This window comes from Pipistrellus hanaki (assembly GCF_964339955.1).
Source record: "Pipistrellus hanaki genome assembly, chromosome: 2".
In the NCBI taxonomy this organism is placed as follows: Eukaryota; Metazoa; Chordata; class Mammalia; order Chiroptera; family Vespertilionidae; genus Pipistrellus; species Pipistrellus hanaki.
This window is the reverse complement of record NC_140504.1, coordinates 189,137,278-189,155,764: the sequence shown is the minus strand read 5'-3', so window position 1 is coordinate 189,155,764 and position 18,487 is coordinate 189,137,278. Positions and strand designations below refer to the sequence as shown.

Below are 18,487 nucleotides of genomic sequence, written 5' to 3'. Positions count from 1 at the left end.
TGAAGGCAGCGAGGCGAGTGACACGGGGATGCAGCGGCGGCGGCGGCGGCCCCCGAGGGGCGGCGGCAGCTCCGGGCTGGCGCTCGGGCATGCTCGCGACCCAGGCCGGCGCCACCGCCCGCGCGACGCCAGCAGCGGCGGGCCGTGATCGCCAGGGTCCGCGCACTCACCACAGGAAGCTCCGTAATGGCGGCGGCGGCGGCTGTGGCGAAGAACCCGGGAGGCGGGCCCGCCGCAGCCAGTCACGGCCACCGGCATCTTTCGAACCGGCTATGAGAACCGCTGAGGGGAGTGGGGAGCCAGGGGGAGGGCGGGACCTGCGCGCCAGGCCCCGCGCGGCCTCGGCGCATGCGCACACGCCTCAGCCAATGGGAGCGCGGGGGGCGGGCGCAGGCGCAGGCGCGCTGGAACGCAAGGCCCCGGACCGGGGAAGCGCTCTCCCCTCCTCCACCCCCCTCACCCGGGTACAAACAAAACAAGGGCGGGAGCGCGCGCCGGAGGGCCCCCGAGGAAGCGTCAACCAGACGGGCAGGGGGCTTGGGCGCAGGGGGAGGAGGAGAAGTAGGGGCGGAGCGGTCGCGGAAGGCAGACAAAAGGCGCCACCTCCGGGGACCCGAGCGCCCCGCCCCCTTTTCTCGGGAAGCGGCGTCGGCACCCCGGGCCAGCGGCCTCCGCCACTCGCCTTCGGGGTCCAGCGAGCCGGTGCCCGCTCCCTGCCCTCCCGCCCGCCCGGTCCTCCGTTACCTCCGCGCTTTCCCCTTCCCGGTGCCCGCGTCCCGCACGGCCTCTCGGCGCCACTCCCGCTGCCACTCGTCGCCGCCGCCGCCGCTGTCCTCCAGGCCCCGCCGCCGAGCTCTGCCGCCCCGCCCCCCTGCCCGCGGCCCCGCGCGCGCGCCCCCGCGCCGCCCCGCCCCCTGCGCGCCGGCGGCCACGGCCCCAGCCCGCGGGGGCGGAGGGAGCGGGGACACGTTCCTCCCCGGCTGGGCGCGCGTGGGCGCGAGAGGGCGCTCCGGGACCCGAGGCTGCGCGCGCCCACATCGCACGGGCGCTGCCCCGGTGGCGCCGGCTGCTTCGGGGGCGGGTGTCGCTTGCTCAGGAGGGCACTTTGCCCCTGCTGACTCCTAACCGGGCTCCGCTAGGGCGATCAGGCCCTCTGGAGGGCCAGGCGTTTCCCGCGTCCCTGTTCAGGCTCAGCACCAGACCAGGCTGCAGCACCCAGAATGGCAGAATTGGAAAACCGGGTAGCGGAGAATTCGGCACATCACACTCGTTCCCGTCACGTGTGTAAAGTGAGTACGCGGCAGAGCAGTGGCTCGGGAAAGAACTGGAAAAGTTTTTCTAATCTAGGAAGCGGTCTTCCTAATTAGGACTCCCTAATTAGCATACCCAAGGGGAGGTCTCAAGAAGGAAACCCTGGGATTAGAAGAGGAAAGCAGGAATTTACTTTGGAATTGTCATGTTATGTTGGTATCTGCGTGCACAGGCAATGTACACACGGCCGAAAAATGTAGTTTTTCAAAGCCGATTTGGAAAAATCCGATGTATTTCAAGTAGCAGGTGTTTTTTTTTTTTTTTGGGGTGGTGGTGGTGGTGGTTAGAGGGAGTGTGATCAACACTCAAATGCATGTGCAAATTACTATAAAGATTTTTAAAAATATATATTTTTTATTGATATTTTTTTTTCAGAGAGGGAGATGGATAGAGAGCTAGAAACACCGATGAGAGAGAATCATCAATCAGCTACCTCCTGCACACTGCCCACTGGGGATGTGCCTGCAACCCAGGCACATGCCCTTGACGGGAATCTAACCCGGACTCTTCAGTTCTCAGGCCGATGCTCCATCCACTGAGCCAAACCAGCCAGGGCTACTATAAAGATTTTGAAAACTTTTAAACACTTGCTGGCCCACTGCTCAGTCTCTGCATTAGCATTTGCACATCACCTATCCAAAACCACCACCACCAAAAATTCATTATGAATTTAGCATTATCATAAATGTTTTGATGGCATTACCTGTTCACAAAAGATTTTGGTCATTCGGGCCATTTCGCCATCCTGCCCACATCCTTGTACTTTATCAACATTTCTGTCCTTTGTCTCCCATTTTAAAGACCCATTTTCATTTGTATGCCCACAAATGCTTAAAATATTCAACCTTTCTTTTTCCTTAAAATGGCTTTAGCCCCATCTCATTCAGGAAATTACCCAACTAGCTGTTGCAGTGTGGCTCAGCTGGATAGGTGTCCTCTGGGGCACCAAAAGGTTGTTGGTTTGATTCCTGGTTAGGGCACATGCCTGGGGTCTGGGCTTGATCCCCGGTAGGGGGTGTGCAGGAGGCAGCAGATAAATGTTTCGCTCTTCAATGTTTCCCTCTCTCTCCTCGCCCTTTCTCTCTCTAAAATAAAAATATATTTTTTTTGCCGAAACCGGTTTGGCTCAATGGATAGAGTGTCGGCTTGGGCACTGAAGGGTCCCGGGTTCGATTCCGGTCAAGGGCATGTACCTTGGTTGCGGGCACATCTCCAGTAGGGGGTGTGCAAGAGGCAGCTGATCGATGACTCTCGTCGATGTTTCTAACTCGCTCTCTCTCTCCCTTTCTCTCTGTACAAAATCAATAAAATATATTTAAAAAATCAATAAAATAAAATAAAAATATATATTTTAAAAAGCACCCAACTAGATTTTGCTTTCTCTGCAGATTTTTGCTTAAACACACAATTTATTTTCTTGTTCACAACATATACACCCAAGAAGAAAAAACCCTGAAACAAAATTCTTTCTTGAAGAGTTTGTGATACACACACACACACACACACACACCCATGCACTAAGGCTACCACTTACTGAAGTCTGAAGCTGTAAGTTTCTACTTCTTAAGGGGCCCATAATTTTTATTGTACATGTATATTGATTGAAGCATTTCACCTCTGCTAAATACAACTGACCAATTTTGTTTTTCATAAATAGCTGCATAGGAGTTAAGACTCCATGAAGTTGGTTTTATGGCTTATCTCATTTGCCTTTCTTTGAGCTATACTAATAAAAATATTCAATTGTTTGTTAAACAATTACATGGTAATTTCTGTATCCTTTACTTAAACTGTTAGGTTGTTTGGCTTTCTGCACTGGAGAGGACATGCACTTTGACACCTTTAGCATCTGCTCAGCTCTTTTTTTAAAATATATTTTATTGATTTTTTTATAGAGAGGGAGAGAGATAGAGTTAGAAACATCGATGACAGAGAATCATTGATCAGCTGCCTCCTGCACGCCCCCTACTGGGGATGTGCCCGCAACCAAGGTACATGCCCTTGAACAGAATCGAACCCGGGACTCTTCAGTCCGCAGGCTGACGCTCTATCGCAGTGTTTCCCAAACTTCTCTCATGATGAGAATCACCTGGTGGAGTTGTTAAAACACAGATTCCTGAATCCCAACTAAGAAGTGCTAAACTAGAATTTTTGGGAACATATAGGTAAAATTGTATACTTAACTAGTGCTCTAAGACAGATGTTATATACAGAGCACTAAGTTAGGTATGCAATTTTACCTATATGTTCTCAAAAATTCTAGTTTAGCACTTCTTAGTTGGGATTCAGGAATCTGTGTTTTAACAACTCCAACAGGTGATTCTCATCATGAGAGAAGTTTGGGAAACACTGCTCTATCGGCTGAGCCAAACGGGTTTCGGCTGCTCAGCTCTTATCGTGTATGGGGCCACCATGAGAGACCTCTCACACTGACACCACAGTTCCAGAAGCTCCACCCTTCAGAGATGCATTCCTTTGGTTTCAACTTGACTCTCGTCTAAAGCAGTTTTAAAGTGCTGATACCAAGGAGAGCTCACACACCGGCCTCAAACTGAACAGTGAGAATGCATTGTTTTCACCTTGAGATTTGAGAATCGAAAGCTTTCCATCCTACAGCCAGGGATCAGAGTAAGAATCCTGGGTTCAGACTAGAGGAGCTCCCAGGAGAGAGAGGAGTACATGACGTCACAGTTCTGCCCAGAGCCCCAGCTTACAGGATGGACTTGGAGTCCCAGAATCATGAGAAATGTAGGGTTGGTTAGAAAAAAGTGTTAATCAGTCCGCACAAAGCAACTGCATCATCTCTAGTTTTTAACAAAAATACCCTTTTTCAGAAGTCCAGTCCCTGCTGAAGTTTTAGTATACAGCAAGCTTTGCAGGCTTCCTGGCCTGTTGTCAATGCAATAGATGGGTTTTTGTTGTTTTGTTTTCTGTTTTTGCTATTCCTCAGACTTAAAACTAAGTGACAAGTCTATTAGGCTAAAAGGTATTTTGTATAGAAAAGCAAAACATGTAACTTTAGAATTTTAGGCTTAAGGACAGAGGGAGTTGAAGCAATTGCAAATTTCAAGAGTGTTCTCGGCCAAAGCCATGACACTCAGTCACCGGGCGGAGGGCTGACAGATTTAACCACTTATATCCTATCTCCTGTTAAAAGGGAGAGGTTCGAAGAATGATTCTTGATTGCCTGGTGAGAAGGTTTCTGTTGCTAGGAAGGCTTAAATTAACATTCTTCTTCCCACGAACCCAGGCTTTGGGGTCGTGATTTCATGTAGAAGGGACCCAAAGTCAGGCCAGGGCTTGGATCACGTAAGAATGTATGTCACTTGACTTTTCTGGTTTCCAGCCAGAAAGAGGGGCTCTCAATGTAGCCTTATGTTGGAAAGGGATGGCAAGAAAATGAACAATTTAGCCCTGGCCAGTTTGGCTCAGTAGATAAGAGCACCCATCTGCCTGTGGACTGAAGGGTCCCAGGTTCGAGTATGGTCAAGGGCACATGCCCGGGCTGTGGACTCGATCCCCAGTGTGGGGTGTGCAGGAGGCAGTAATCAATGATTCTCTATCGTCATTGATGTTTCTCTCTCTCTCTCCCTCTCTGAAATAAATAAATATTTTTTTAAAAATGAACAATTTAGACTATTAGGCAGCCCAATTGGCGTGGTTCAGTGTTGAGCTTCGATCTATGAACCAGGAGGTCCCAGTTCAATTCCCAGTCAGCGCACATGCCTGGGTTGTGGGCTGTCCCCAATATGGGTACAAGCAGGAGGTAGCTGTTCAATGCTTCTCACATCATTGATGTTTCTACCTTTCCCTCTCCTTCCCTCTCTGAAATCAATAAAATGGGGAGGGAGGGTATGTATGGGAGAAGGGGCAATGTTAAAATATGTACACAGATAATAATTTAATTAAAAATATTTAAAAAAATATATATATATTTTAAAAATCTATCAGGCAAAAAATGGATAAAAAATATTACTTTTTCACCACCATCCCCATAATGGTTTTCTCCCTTTTTGTTACCAAGACCCTGGTTTTGAGATAAGCAACATCCCTGGATTCTCCTCTGCCAATGTTCCCTTTCCTCTGCCCACAGACGGCGGTAATTTCATTTCATTCAGTTTAGCAGTCATGGAATTATAAAACTTTTCCCTAAGTTCTGAAAAATCCTGAATCTGAAACATGTCTGGTCCCAGTGGTTTTGGATAAAGGATTGTGGGCCAGTATATAAAAGCTCAATACTTTTTTACAAAATAACGCTCACCCTCATTTGTTCTAGTTATGTATATATTTTTTAATGGTGGTTGCAGTCCATTAATTTTGCCATTTAATTTGAGAACATCCGTCCTTGATGTCATTAGCCCTTTGGTGTCCCACTGGAGCCAACATTTCTAGCTACCTGAAGGGATCTGAAAAACGTTAGTGCCAACAGTTCACTATCATTTTGAAGACAGTAAAGGACAACAGTTGTCCTTTAGTTTGAAGCATCTGATATATTGGATGGAGTAACAATTCAGCCCCTCAAGAGAACATAAACATTTGGGAATGTTGTTATAGGTGTCTTTCAGTGGGAATAGAATTTAGACCAAGGTACCTAAGCCCTGAGTCCTGCCATCTCTAGGGCAAACAACAAGATTTGCTGTCAAGCCTGTTTTCATATTAGGTTCTGGGAACTTTTTTTTCCTTTTTAAACACCAGAGGCAAGACAACTGCATTTTACTTTTTTATAAACTAGACAGTTTATTCTGCATTTTTCTGACCTCACTCAGACCTAATATATTGAATTAAAGTCTCAGGGGTTGGAGTCCAGGAATCTGAATTTTTAATAAGCTTCACAAAAGGTTCTGCACTCTGAATTATGATCAACAACAGAACCAAGGAATAATTTTAACAACACTTACAAGGATGGAGAAAACTTGAAGACAACTGCATTTTAGATAGACTTGACATTACTTGCTGAATTACTAAAATGTAAAACATGTCCAGCTTTGTTTTGACTGTGTAAGATGAAGAAAATCTGTCAACAGGACTGTTCTCCCTCCACTCCTACTTTGTGGCTTTCAGGGCAAATCTTATTTCAGAAAGATGCCTTCAGGGCAACCAGGCCTATGATGGTGGCCAGAGATGAGTGAAGGTCAGGTCAATGACAACTCAGGTGACCAGCTGTCCTCATTATCTTAATGCAGGGAGGTTGAGAGTTAGTGGGAGATAGGACTTGCAATTCTTAATTCAGGAAGGTCCCAGCAGAATGAGTTGATCACTGTAAGACAGCTTTTCTTTGTGGGAAAGTATTAAAAAAAAAATTTTTTTTTAAAACACACACACACACACACACACACACACACATATATATATATATACTTATTGATTTCAGAGAGGGAGAGGAAGATAGAAACATCAATGATGAGAATCATTGACTGACTGCGTCCTGCACGCTCTCAACTGAGGATTGAACTCACAACCCTGGCATGTGCCCATGAGTGGAATTGAACCCAGGACCCTTCAGTTGCAGGCTGATGCTTTATCCACTGAGCCAAACCAGCTTGGGTGGCTTTGAGTATTCTTAAACTAATAGCAAGATTGTAAAAGTTTCAACCCAAAGTCTGGAAAAAGTAGCATTGTTCTTGAGAACTATGTCTTTCAAGATTTTTAGTTCAACTTTTATAATTCACATTTTATTAATGATGCCCCTGCTCTTTCCAACAGATCGTTTTTACAAAAAAGGCCCTACAAATCTAAAATTTAACATAGTATCTGTGTCTCTGCTTTACATTCTAGTTGGCTGAGCCTATCTTAAGAAAAAACTGAAATTTAGTTTAACCATCCAGTAAGCTTGTTGACACCAAAGTAATTAGCATCTCCCACATTAGGAACAGGGCCAGAGCTGGATGTGGCCAAATGTGCTGTTTTTATTTATTTTTATTTTATTTTATATATTTTATTGATTTTTTTACAGAGAGGAAGGGAGAGGGATAGAGAGCTAGAAACATCGATGAGAGAGAAGCATCGACCAGCTGCCTCCTGCACACCCATTGGGGATGTGCCCGCAACCAATGTACATGTCCTTGACTGGAATCAAACCTGGGACCTTTCAGTCCGCAGATCGACGCTCTAATCAACTGAGCCAAAACGGTTGTGGCAGAATGTGCCGTTTTTAGTACCTGGCATTTTTAGGAATTCATTGTGGTTTTGTTGCAAAAACTAGTGAAAATTTTCTTTCTTCCTAGGTGAGGCAGTACTTGTAAAGGACCCTATCCATTGGTCCTTGTGCAAAAAAGGTTTTGCAGTGCCTTATTGAATCCTGGGAAATGTGGGAGCTAGAAGCTACTACTCAGGTTTGTTACCAAAGTAGAAGTCTGAGACTTCAGTGTATGCTAGGGGGGGAAAAATTCTAAGCCCAGCTGTGTGCTCAGTGGTTAGGCACTGACCTATATGAACCAGGAGATAAAGGTTAGATTCCCGGTCAGGGCACATGCCCAGGTTGAGGGCTTGATCCCCAGTAGGGGGTGTGCAGAAGAAACTGAGGTGTAAATAACCCAAGCAGGGTTACAGTAAAGCCCTTAATTTCCAACTCTGATGCCCCAAAGTATATCCACTATTGTAGTGAGAAAGAATATTGTTTGGAAATCACTGTCTTCTGGAAAACAAGTGCCAGTCTCACCTCGGATACTTGCTAGGTATGTAACTTCTGTGCCATAAGTTCCCCACTTGTTGAAAGGAAGCAGACTGCCCGGCCTGTATTGCTAAGTGGTTAGGCCCCAACCTATGAACTAGGAGGTCACAGTTCGATTCCTGGTCAGGGCACATGCCTGGGATGTGGGCTCCATCCCCAGTGTGGGGCGTGCAGGAGCAGGCTATCATTGAGTCTCCCTCATCACTGATGTTTTCCTCTCCCTTCCTCTCTGAAATAAATAAAAATAAAAACCCAATTTAAAAAGGAAGCATACTGTCATATATCTATCTATCTATCTATCTCACACGGCTAGTATGAAGACCGAGTTAGATGACAGCCTGCAATGCTTGGCAGATTACAGCTTACACCGTGTTTTATATTATGTCATTATATTGGGATGAAGGAAGAGTTTTTTGTGTTCAAGGATGAAACAAAACCCTAAATGTTTTAAAAACAGTACTTGTTTTTAGTTAGCTTTAGGTGAAGAGCACTATAAATGTTAAGTACTCCTAGACAGTGGTTCTCTAACTTCAATGTGCCCAAGGATCACTCGAAGAGCTTGTTAAAGTGTCTCTTGGACTCCTCCAGATTCTGAGTTAGTAGACTGGAGTCCCTGAATTTGTCTAATAAACTCACTGTTGATACTGTAAATTATATATGACTGTTCACTTCAAAGAGGCTCATTATTCCAATGCACTGTGTGGTTATATTGGGAACTGGCAATGATGAAAAAAGTATTGCCATCTTTTTGCTGAGAACTAATTAAAAAAACACCAACTTAGACCCAGCAGGTGTGGTTCAGTGGTTAAGCACTGACCTATGAATCAGGAAGTCACGGTTCGATAAGCCCCGGTTGTGGGCTCGATCCCCAGTGTGGGATGTGCAGGAGGCTTTCTTCAAATCACCACACATTCCCCTACCCCAAGGTCTTTGCACTCATATAGCCTTCTGTTGGAATGTAGTGTCTTAACTATTTCTTTATATTTCTCAGTTTAAAATTGTCTGGCTGACTGGAACAAAATGCGCAGAATCTCAGAGGTAATCAACCAAACACCTTGTATGCACATATGCATAACCCATGGACGCTGACAGTGGGTGGAGATGGGCTGGAGGGGGGACATTTGTAATACTTTCCACAATAAAGGATTATCTAATAAATAAATAAAATTTTCTTGCTGAGGAAAGCATTTCTTAATCTTCTAGTTTATATGTCCTCTCAGCACTATCTTTTCAAAACATGAGCCATATTTGTGTGTCCAACTCCTATTGTAGTTACAAATATCTGAAAATAGAAATTGTTTGGTAAACTGTTAGGTAAATCAGGTTTGTCACTATTCCAGAGGTCTCAACCCTGGGTCATATTACGACTCACCTAGAGAACTTAAAAAAAACACACACACACAAAACAACAGTAGGGAGGAGGGGTAGCAGGCCTAATCCCATGATTATGAAATAACTGATCTCGGTCGGGGTCGTTTATATTTTTTAAAAATGTCAGGTGACTCTAACATGAGCAATGCTGAGCACTATTATTCTGTCCTAAAAAGCAGTTAAGGTAGAACAGATATTTGAACTCAGGCAAAGACAGTTTCCTAGAACTCCAGGCCAGAAGACACATATGTATGAACAAGACATAAATGTCAGAAGAGTCAGAAAGGAATCAGGTAGCACAAGTTCAACTGCAGGGTGGTTGGTTTGAAAATCTCTGAAAATATTGATATTCTGACTTCTTTAAAAGTTTAATATCTCATTATCACCAAGACTTACTCCTTGGTTAAGCTTGGTAAGCAGTATTTAAAGTGATTCTGGAGGTACTCATACGGTTGGACGAGCCAGATCTTTGTAGAGAAGACAGGAAAGTCCATAGGAGAGAGAATGGCCAAAAGACCAGGAAGCAGTAGCACCAGCATTGGAACACGGATCTCCCACCTCCAGTCGGGACCTCTTTTCCACTACAGCATACTTCTTCCTGGCCGAACTGTGATAGCCACTCAGGAAATGCTTTTCCCCACTTGGCTCCTCCAATGGCCCATTTACCTCAAAAGCACTACTTTGGCTGGTTTTGATATGCAGCACTCCCACGGTTAGTTAACCTCTGGTAACTTTGTAGACTCATGTTAAGCTACAGGAAAATGAAAACAAATTGTACTAATGAGAAAGAGGGAGTAGTTCCAGTCTTCTTGTTGATAGGATGAACAATAGCAGGATTGGAACATCTTTAGGGATGTGTTTTGAGTATCAGAGTTATAAACTAGAGGCCCAGTGCACCAATTTGTGCATGGGTGGGGTCCCTTGGTCTGGCCAGCAACTGGGCCTGTCTTGTCCAGTCTCGGGGGGGGGGGGGGAATTAAGGGAGGTTAGCTGGCTGAGGGAGGTTGGCTGTGGGAGAGCAATGACCATCAGGGTGCAGCTCCTGCATTGGGCGTCTGCCCCCTGGTGGTTAGTGCACATATCAACCAGTTGATGAGTAGTTCTGTCAACTGGTTGTAACAGTCACTTAGGCTTTTATATATATAGATGAAGCATAAACCCCTTGGCAGTGATCAAGGAGACACCTGACTGGTAGTGCTGCTCTTATATCTGTCAGGGGCTAAGAAGACATATAGTTCATCTTAGCTTGATGTCTGTGTTTGTGGTCAGAGCTGATTCATGCTTGGGGCACATTAAAAAAAGACATATTTTCTAAAAGTCATAGTATTCCTGTGGAAGTGGATTACTCACCTGGCAAGATCTCCCCTTCAGTTAAAAATCAGAATTTAAAATGCTGGAAGACCAAAAAGCAGACGCCAGCAACAGGGAGTTCACTTAAGTGCTCAGATCTTGGTTTCTAAACAGAAAGGCTGATTCTAGGGCAGGGAAAGTACAAGACATGCCTGTGACATCTTGTAATATCACAAATGATATAAAATGAAAAGGATGCAGGGAAGTCAAAGGGACATTTGAGATAACTTGAAAGAGCTCCCGAAGCAAAAGCTAAAACAATCTGAGCAACAAAATAATATGGTATTGATTTATAGCTCAAGGTATAAATAAACATGCAAGTCTGTGATTATATGTAAATTCTAGTTTTATATACATATATACATACAGACATATATGACTGATAAGGAGACAAACAGAAGAGAGAAATCTTCCTTGCAAGAGAATTCCAAATAACTTAAAAACAGCAGACCACCCTTTTATCTGTGGTTTCAGTTACCCACGGTCAACTACGGTCCAAAAATATTAAATGAAAAATTCCAAAAGTAAACAATTCATGTTTTAAATTGCATGCTGTTCTGCGCAGCATGATAAATCTCTCTGTGCCTCTCCATCCCGCCAGGACGTGCTTCATCCCTTTGTGCAGCATCTCCATGCTGTCCACGCTGCCCAATCCTTAGTCTCTTAGTAGCTGTCTCTGTTATCAGATAGACTGCATGGTACTGCAGTGTTTGTGCTCAGGTAGCCCTTATTTTATTTAATAATGGCCCCAAAGCGCAATGATAATGATGCTGGCAATTCAGATATATGCCAAAGAGAAACCTTTGTAAAGTGCTTCCTCAAGTGAAAAGGTGAACATTCTAGAAAATAACAAGGAAAGAGAAAATCATATGCTGGGCTTGCTGAGATTTACAATAAGAACAAATCTGTGGAATTGTGCAGAGGGAAAAAGAAAGTCATGATAGCTTTGCTGTTGCATGCCAGACTGCAAAAGTTACAGCCACAATGCATGGTAAGAGTTCATATAAGATGCAAAAGGCATGACATTTGTGGGTGGAAGACATGAACAAAAAACGTGTTGGAGCAGAAAGCATGAAGTCCGTAAGACTTCAGCAAGGGATCTCCTGAAACAAGTGACCACATTTACATAACTTTTATTACACATATTGTTACAACTCTTCTATTTTATTGTCACTGATGTTAATCTCTTACTGTGCCTGGTTTATAAATTAAAGTTTATCATAGGTATGCATACATAGAGGAAAAATTGTATATATAGAGTTCAGTAGTATCCTTGGTTTCAGGCACCCATTGGGGATCTTGGAATACATCCCACAGATAATGGGATACTACTGTACATTGTCCCACTCCAGGAAGAAAGTGGAGCTTAATTCTCTACTCCTACCTTCCTGATCGAGTAAGAAAGAGGGGAAAGTAACTCCAGAGTGGAGACCAGCTTAAGGTTAACTATGATGTCATGGATGCACCATGGACTTCCTTCCTGATGTGAGATGGAAAGGGCTCTTTACTTATATGGTCTTTTTCTCTTTTATTGATTTCAGAGAGAGGGAAAGAGAGATATAAACACTGATGGGCTGCCACCTGCACACCCCCTTCCTGGGGTTTGTGCCCGAAACCAGGCATGTGCTCTGTTTGGGAAGCCAACTGGTGACCTGATGGTGCACAGGATGACATCCAACTGAGCCACACTGGCTAAGGCACTTATAATAGGGTATCTCTACCCCAAAACCATAATCCTACTTTAATCATGAGAAAACAAACCAAATTGAGAGACATTATACAAAATACCTAATCAGGACTCCTCAAAACTGTCAATGTCATGACAAAATAGATAGATTAAAAAAATAGTCAAAGGCGAAGGACACTGATACATGATGACTAAATGCATCATGATATCCTGGATTGCATGCAGGACTAGAAAGAGGACATTGTGAATCCCAAATAAAGTCTGGAAATAATAGCAATGCTGGTTTCTTAGTTTTGACAATGTCCGATGGTAATGTAAGATGCTAATAAGAGGGGAAACTAGAAGAGGGGCATATGAAACTTCATACTTTTCTCTGAAAAATTTCTCCAAGTCTAAAATTATTTCAAAATGAAACACTTATTTAAAAACATTTGGCATATGATCCTCTTTAGCTTGTTTCTTCGATGTGTAAATCATTTCAGGATTTGGCAATACAATGTCTTTTTTTGGTAGTTCAAACACTAATAGATTATCATTTTCCCTTCTGGGGGGTACATGTGGTACTTGAAGCCAGTGCATAAGAATCTCTTTCCCTTAACTATTGAAAGATATGGAGATCTAGAGCTCAAGCTTCTTGAATAGAAAAAGTGATCTTTGTAAGACTAGTGAACTGGGACTAACCAAAGATAGAGGTTCCATCTCCAGGCATTTTTATTCTTTTTATTTTTATTGGGCATTATATTCTTTACTGAGCAATTTTACTCTCACAAAAACTAGGCAGCCTCAAGCTACACAATAAATACCATGTCCAAAAGCGCCTCAATGAAAAGACATATACAACCTCAGACTCCAAGTCAAACAACATCTGAACTTTTCTAGGGTACACTCTAGTGTCCCAATTAATGCAGGAATTCTACTTCCAAGGAAGACTGCTCAGGTAGCAATAAAGGAGAGGTCAAAATGACATACCCTAGATACGAGTGCTAGGATGTCAGACACTCCAGGACGTAGACATCAAGTCCAAGAGATGACAAATAAAAACAAACTAACAAACCCCCCCCCAAAAAAAACGAATTCTCAGGAACATGTTCAGAATTAGTTGATGGTTGTAAACATATTGCCATTGTATCAAAAGAAGTTACATTTGAAGAACGAAAATTAAATCAAACACAGAAAATCAGGGTCTACCCCAGCTATCAGGTCCTTGATGTTGCAAATATGTGGGGCTTGATCATTTGTTAAATACACTGAGTGGCCGGATTATTATGATGTCTGAACCATAATAATCTGGCCACTTAAGTGTATTGGAAGTCAAAATAAAAAGCAATGCAATGTATTATTTCATTTACATGGACCCAAGGGAAAAAAAGTAGATTAGTGGTTCCCAGGAGGCTGAGGAGAAGTAGAGAATGATAAGAGACTTCTAAAGGATATGGGTTTTCTTTTTGGCATGATAAAAATGTTCTGAAATTAGATAGTGGTGACAGCTGCACAATGGTGAATATACTAAAATTCACTCTACAAGGATGAATTTGCTGGTATGTGAATTTTATCCCAATGGGAACAAAGCAATGCAAACAAAGAGAAAAGCAATGCAAAACGTTCCTCTCTACAAAATGGGGACCTGGGGAGCACAGAAGTGGCAATGACACGGTCAAAATGGGAAATGTGGATCCCTATATTACTTCTTTTTTTTTTTTTTTTTTTTTTAAAAGACTAAAACCTGAGTAATAAAAACACAGAATCAGGTCCAAAAGTCAAGGACTATTTTTTTCGACCTTAGAATCCTTTAGATTTGAATGGAGCCTTTTGAAACAAAAAATATGTATTAAAATTCCCAGAATGATAACCTGTTTGGAGAGATTTAATTGCTGCAAATAATCTGGAATGCATTTTAAAATATAAAAATACAACAAAAACCAGATAAAAGATCTAACAAGGGGCACACAGTTAATGGGACAGGATGCTGAGGCGGTGTGTGAACCTCTGGCTGTTTTCTGCATGAAGAATCTGAGCTTTGAAAGCAAAGGTGGTTTGCTCAGTTATAGTCCCTGCATTTAGTACAGACTAGATGCTCTGTAAATATTTAATGAGTAAGCCAAGTTCATGATGCAGCTGCGAACTGGCTTATTGGTCTATGCAAGTATCTCAAATGAGTTTATTTTAAAAACTGGCATCATGTTCTTTTGCTAGAAAAGGAAAAACTCTCATGTAATTTACTAAATAAGTTAACTGGTTTGAATACAGGCATAAAGTAAAGCATCTGAATTAATGGACTAAACCTTAATTAACGAACCTGTTCTCAAAGTTCCAATGTGTGAAAGCCTTTATGATAGCTTGAAGTACAGGCATATCAATGCTGGCATGTCACTTATTACTTTAAACCCAAACCTCCCAAACCCTGTTTTCTATCCCAAAGCCATAACCCAAGATGACAGTGAAGAGGGTAAAAACTATGACAATGTTTTTCAGTTCAGTTGATATTAATAGCTGATATTAGTAGTTGATAATGTAATTCTAACATTTCATGTAAGAAGCAAAAAGATAGCCAACGGTAAGTTTGTAGTGTCATTACACTTCATGCAATAGATGATATTTTAAACATTATTTCTGTTACTTTTGTACTAGGTATTTATTTCTGACGCTTTTTCAACTCTGGGATCTTCTTTTCTAAAAACATTTCTTCTCTCATCCATTCCTTATCCACGTGTGCATCTAAAATACTGATAAAGCCTGGCCGGTGTGGCTCATGGTTGAGCCTTGTGAATCAGGAGGTCAGTTCGATTTCCCGGGATGGCACATGCCTGGGTTGTGGGATCGATTCCCAGTGTGGGGCATGCAGGAGGCAGCTGATTAATCATTCTCTTTCTTTCTTTCTCTTTTAAATATACTTTATTGATTTTTCTTACAGAGAGGAAGGGAAAGAGATAGAGAGCTAGAAATGTCGATGACAGAGATAGATCGACCAGCTGCCTCTTGCACACCTCCTACCGGGGATGTGCCCACAACCAATGTACATGCCCTTGACCGGAATCGAACCTGGGACCTTTCAGTCCGCAGACCGACGCTCTACCGCTGAGCCAAACCGGTTTTGGCTCATTCTCTCTCTTCATTGATGTTTCTATTTCTTTCTCCCTCTCCCTTCCTCTCAAGTAAAAATATAATTAAAAAAAAAAATACTGATGAACAGGCAATCACTACCACCTGGAAGTCCTTCCTGCTAACAAAAGCCACTGATTTCCAAGAGGCAGTCACCTCACTGCTCTCCCCATACTCACTCCCTATCCCTTACCTCTTGTGAGCGCTGCCAACACTTAAAAATCTACCTCACTTGCCCTAACCGGTTTGGCTCAGTGGACAGAGCGTCGGCCTGCTGATTGAAGGATCCCAGGTTTGATTACGGTCAAGGGCATGTACCTTGGTTGTAGGCACATCCCCAGTAGGGGGAGTGCAGGAGGCAGCTGATGGATGTTTCCCTTTCATCGATGTTTCTAATTCTCTATCCCTCTCCCATCCTCTCGGTAAAAAAAAAAATCAATAAAGTATATTAAAAGCAAACAAATAAAAAAAACCCCTGCATCACTTAAGACCATGGTCAGCAAACTGCGGCTTGCCAGCCACATGTGGATCTTTGGCCCCTTGAGTGTGGCTCCTCCACAAAACACCACGGCCTGGGCGAGTCTATGTTGAACAAGTGGCGTTAGAAGTTTAAGTTTAAAAAATTTGGCTCTCCAAAGAAATTTCAATCGTTGTGCTGTTGATATTTGGCTCTGTGGACTAATGAGTTTGCCGACCACTGACTTAAGAGATTCCTGGACTGGAACCCTGTGCACTTTCGAATCTGGCAGCTGTTACAACTCAGCACAACAGAGAATCAGGTTGCTTTTTCCAACTGAGGAATTTCAGGAAGAGCCGGCAGCCAGACCCCCACATGGCTTTTCAGGATCCGTGTTTCATGGCAGATGCTGCCACAAGACCCTCCGTGCTCGGTTCTTTGCGAACAGCTTTCTGTGACTGAGGAAGGGGCTCTGTGGGCTCGTGTGTGGGAGTCTTGTATTGTGTTCAGCTATACTCTGAAGAAAACGCGTTACTGCTATGGAAAATTTTGTTCTTATGCTTCACAAATCTTGCCAAGTCTCTTAATGTGAATATTTCCTCAGAGACGAAAGCCAGAACTCTTTGGTTATCCAGATACAAAATACAGAGACTGTTTATTTGGGAGCAGCCTGTCTTTCTTCATAAACACATTTTGTAGAGTGATGGCCTATAGACAATGGAGATGGAAAACCATCTATAGAGACTACGGCTTCATGAAAAACAAACAAACAAACAAACAAACAAACAGCACTGCACGCCAACATCTGTAGGAGAAAGAGAAGCCCAAACCACAGTTGGGTTCTATACTCACCACAATGGCTTGAGTCAGGATGAAGTTGGGGAACAATGTGATTTTCACACATGGGATTGTTTTGTTTTTAACACCAATGCCCACTCTTTTAAAAGTGTAATTTAGCTCTGGTTTCTTTTGTTCTTTAGAAGACATCTTTGGAGGCAGTTGATGATTTCAAAACCAGTAGCGGGAGTCTCAAAGTGACCTAGTGCTCCTGGTCCCCGTTCATACAGTGGGACACTTAGTTACTTAAAAACTGCCCTTACGTTTGCTCCCACCCTAAAGGCATGTCTAGTTGACGCTGGAAAGAAGCTTCCCTGGACTCCCAGAGGGGCTCGCCCACCAATGCCCACCTTGCCCAGAGCAGCGTGCACCCCCCTCACACACTCCGTCAGTGTTCCCTCCCCCTCCCCCGCCCAGGGCGATCTGGGTTAGACAACAAACAGCATCTCCCCCGTGGGCACACATGCAGCAGCTGTCAAAAGGAGAAGTCAGTTTACTTTCTTTTAAACTTGCAATGTTTGCCTTTATTTTGTTCTTTATATTTTGAAAGTGAAAAGAAATAGTACTGAGTCAATTTCTTTTTGTTTTTTTAAATATTTGTTCTATGTATTTACAAGCCTTATAGTTGCTCTAAAGATTTCAAAAGTATTAAGAGTACTTTCCAAGGGTAGCACTTTTTTTTTTTTTTAAACAATTCTTGGAGTTCTCTGGTCCACAGCATTTCCTTCTGTTCCAAGGTTATGTATGTTTTGATTACTATTGTGATTTTTTTTTTTCTCTGAAGCAAGCTGAGAGGCAGGCAGAAAGATTTGATACCAAAAATAAAATAAAATTAAAATTAAAATTAAAAAAAAAAAAATCTTTCTTACCTTGTTCACCCCAAACCTTCTTAAATCTGGACTAACTACTCTGCGTTAAAACAAACGTGAGGTGCGTCTGAAGGGGAGGGAAATTTATTTCTCTGCTTTTCTATTATACAAGTTGTTTACAGAAACTGCAAATTAAAAAATTACACTGGCATTTGCAGTCCTTAAAATAAATTAAAAGTTCTCAACTTTTTTTTTTTTTTTTTTTTTTTTTTGCTAAACAGATGTGTTTTTTTTAAAAGTATGAGTCCTCATTTAAAAAGAAAAGATTATAACAGAAAATATTTTCTATAAATAATACATGTATTTTGGTTTTAGTGCTCCCGCCCTCAGGTTGAAGTTTACTTTTTTCCAGTACCTTTTTCCTCCATGATCACCTTTTTTCTCTTTCCCCTCTCCCACTCGTGCACACGTGGGGGTTTCTGCGAGAATTGGCCTTGCTGCACTGTGATTGGCGAAGACGTGAAACTTTTTAAAAAAATACTTAAATTGTTTCTTTTGTTTCGTGTGTATTTGAAGTTTTAGTTATCCTCCGATTCCTCTTCTGCTTCCCGGAGCCACGTGAAGAAAGCTGTGACAGATTTGAGGGCCACACCCTTCCCATTTTGCTCTGCGGGGTCCTTGCTGCTCTCCCATTTGTAGAAGGCATCCTCGGAGATTACCTCTTCGTCATACAGGCAGTCAAAAAACATCCGTAGCAAATCTGTGAGGAGGTGAAAATAAACCATCTGTTTTGGGCCAGTGTAGTTGTGAAGGAAAGATTGTATTTCTAAGTAATGAATGAATGCACATTAATTCCCCAAGGAAAGAGCATACGTGACAATTCATTATACATCCTC

At 42.9% G+C, this 18,487-nt stretch overlaps 2 protein-coding genes and 1 long non-coding RNA gene across 46 annotated transcripts in view; 1 reads left to right on the top strand and 2 right to left on the bottom strand.

Moving 5' to 3' along the window:
• HP1BP3 (heterochromatin protein 1 binding protein 3) overlaps nucleotides 1-880 on the bottom strand; it is a 30,830-nt gene extending 29,950 nt beyond the window's left edge. For 5 of the 9 annotated variants that reach the window (XR_014794202.1, XM_084874954.1, XM_084874956.1 and 2 more), the window contains exon 1: nucleotides 745-873. The gene's annotated coding sequence lies outside the window, so the exon portion shown is untranslated. Of the gene's footprint in view, nucleotides 1-170; nucleotides 363-744 lie in introns of those variants that run through there. The other 4 variants (XR_014794201.1, XM_084874953.1, XM_084874959.1 and 1 more) reach the window with 4 other exon arrangements.
• A 164-nt stretch (nucleotides 881-1,044) lies between these two features.
• Nucleotides 1,045-18,487, top strand: part of LOC311618034 — a 53,735-nt gene continuing 36,292 nt past the window's right edge. The window contains exon 1 of the long non-coding RNA XR_014794211.1: nucleotides 1,045-1,289. This is a non-coding gene — a long non-coding RNA (uncharacterized lncRNA). The remainder of the gene's footprint in view (nucleotides 1,290-18,487) is intronic.
• The window catches only part of EIF4G3 (eukaryotic translation initiation factor 4 gamma 3), a 240,507-nt gene continuing 239,411 nt past the window's right edge, over nucleotides 17,392-18,487 (bottom strand). For all 36 annotated transcript variants that reach the window (XM_084874802.1, XM_084874781.1, XM_084874803.1 and 33 more), the window contains one exon: nucleotides 17,392-18,351. In XM_084874802.1, coding sequence (XP_084730928.1) covers nucleotides 18,170-18,351 — 182 coding nt within the window. In that variant the 3' untranslated portion in view covers nucleotides 17,392-18,169. The remainder of the gene's footprint in view (nucleotides 18,352-18,487) is intronic.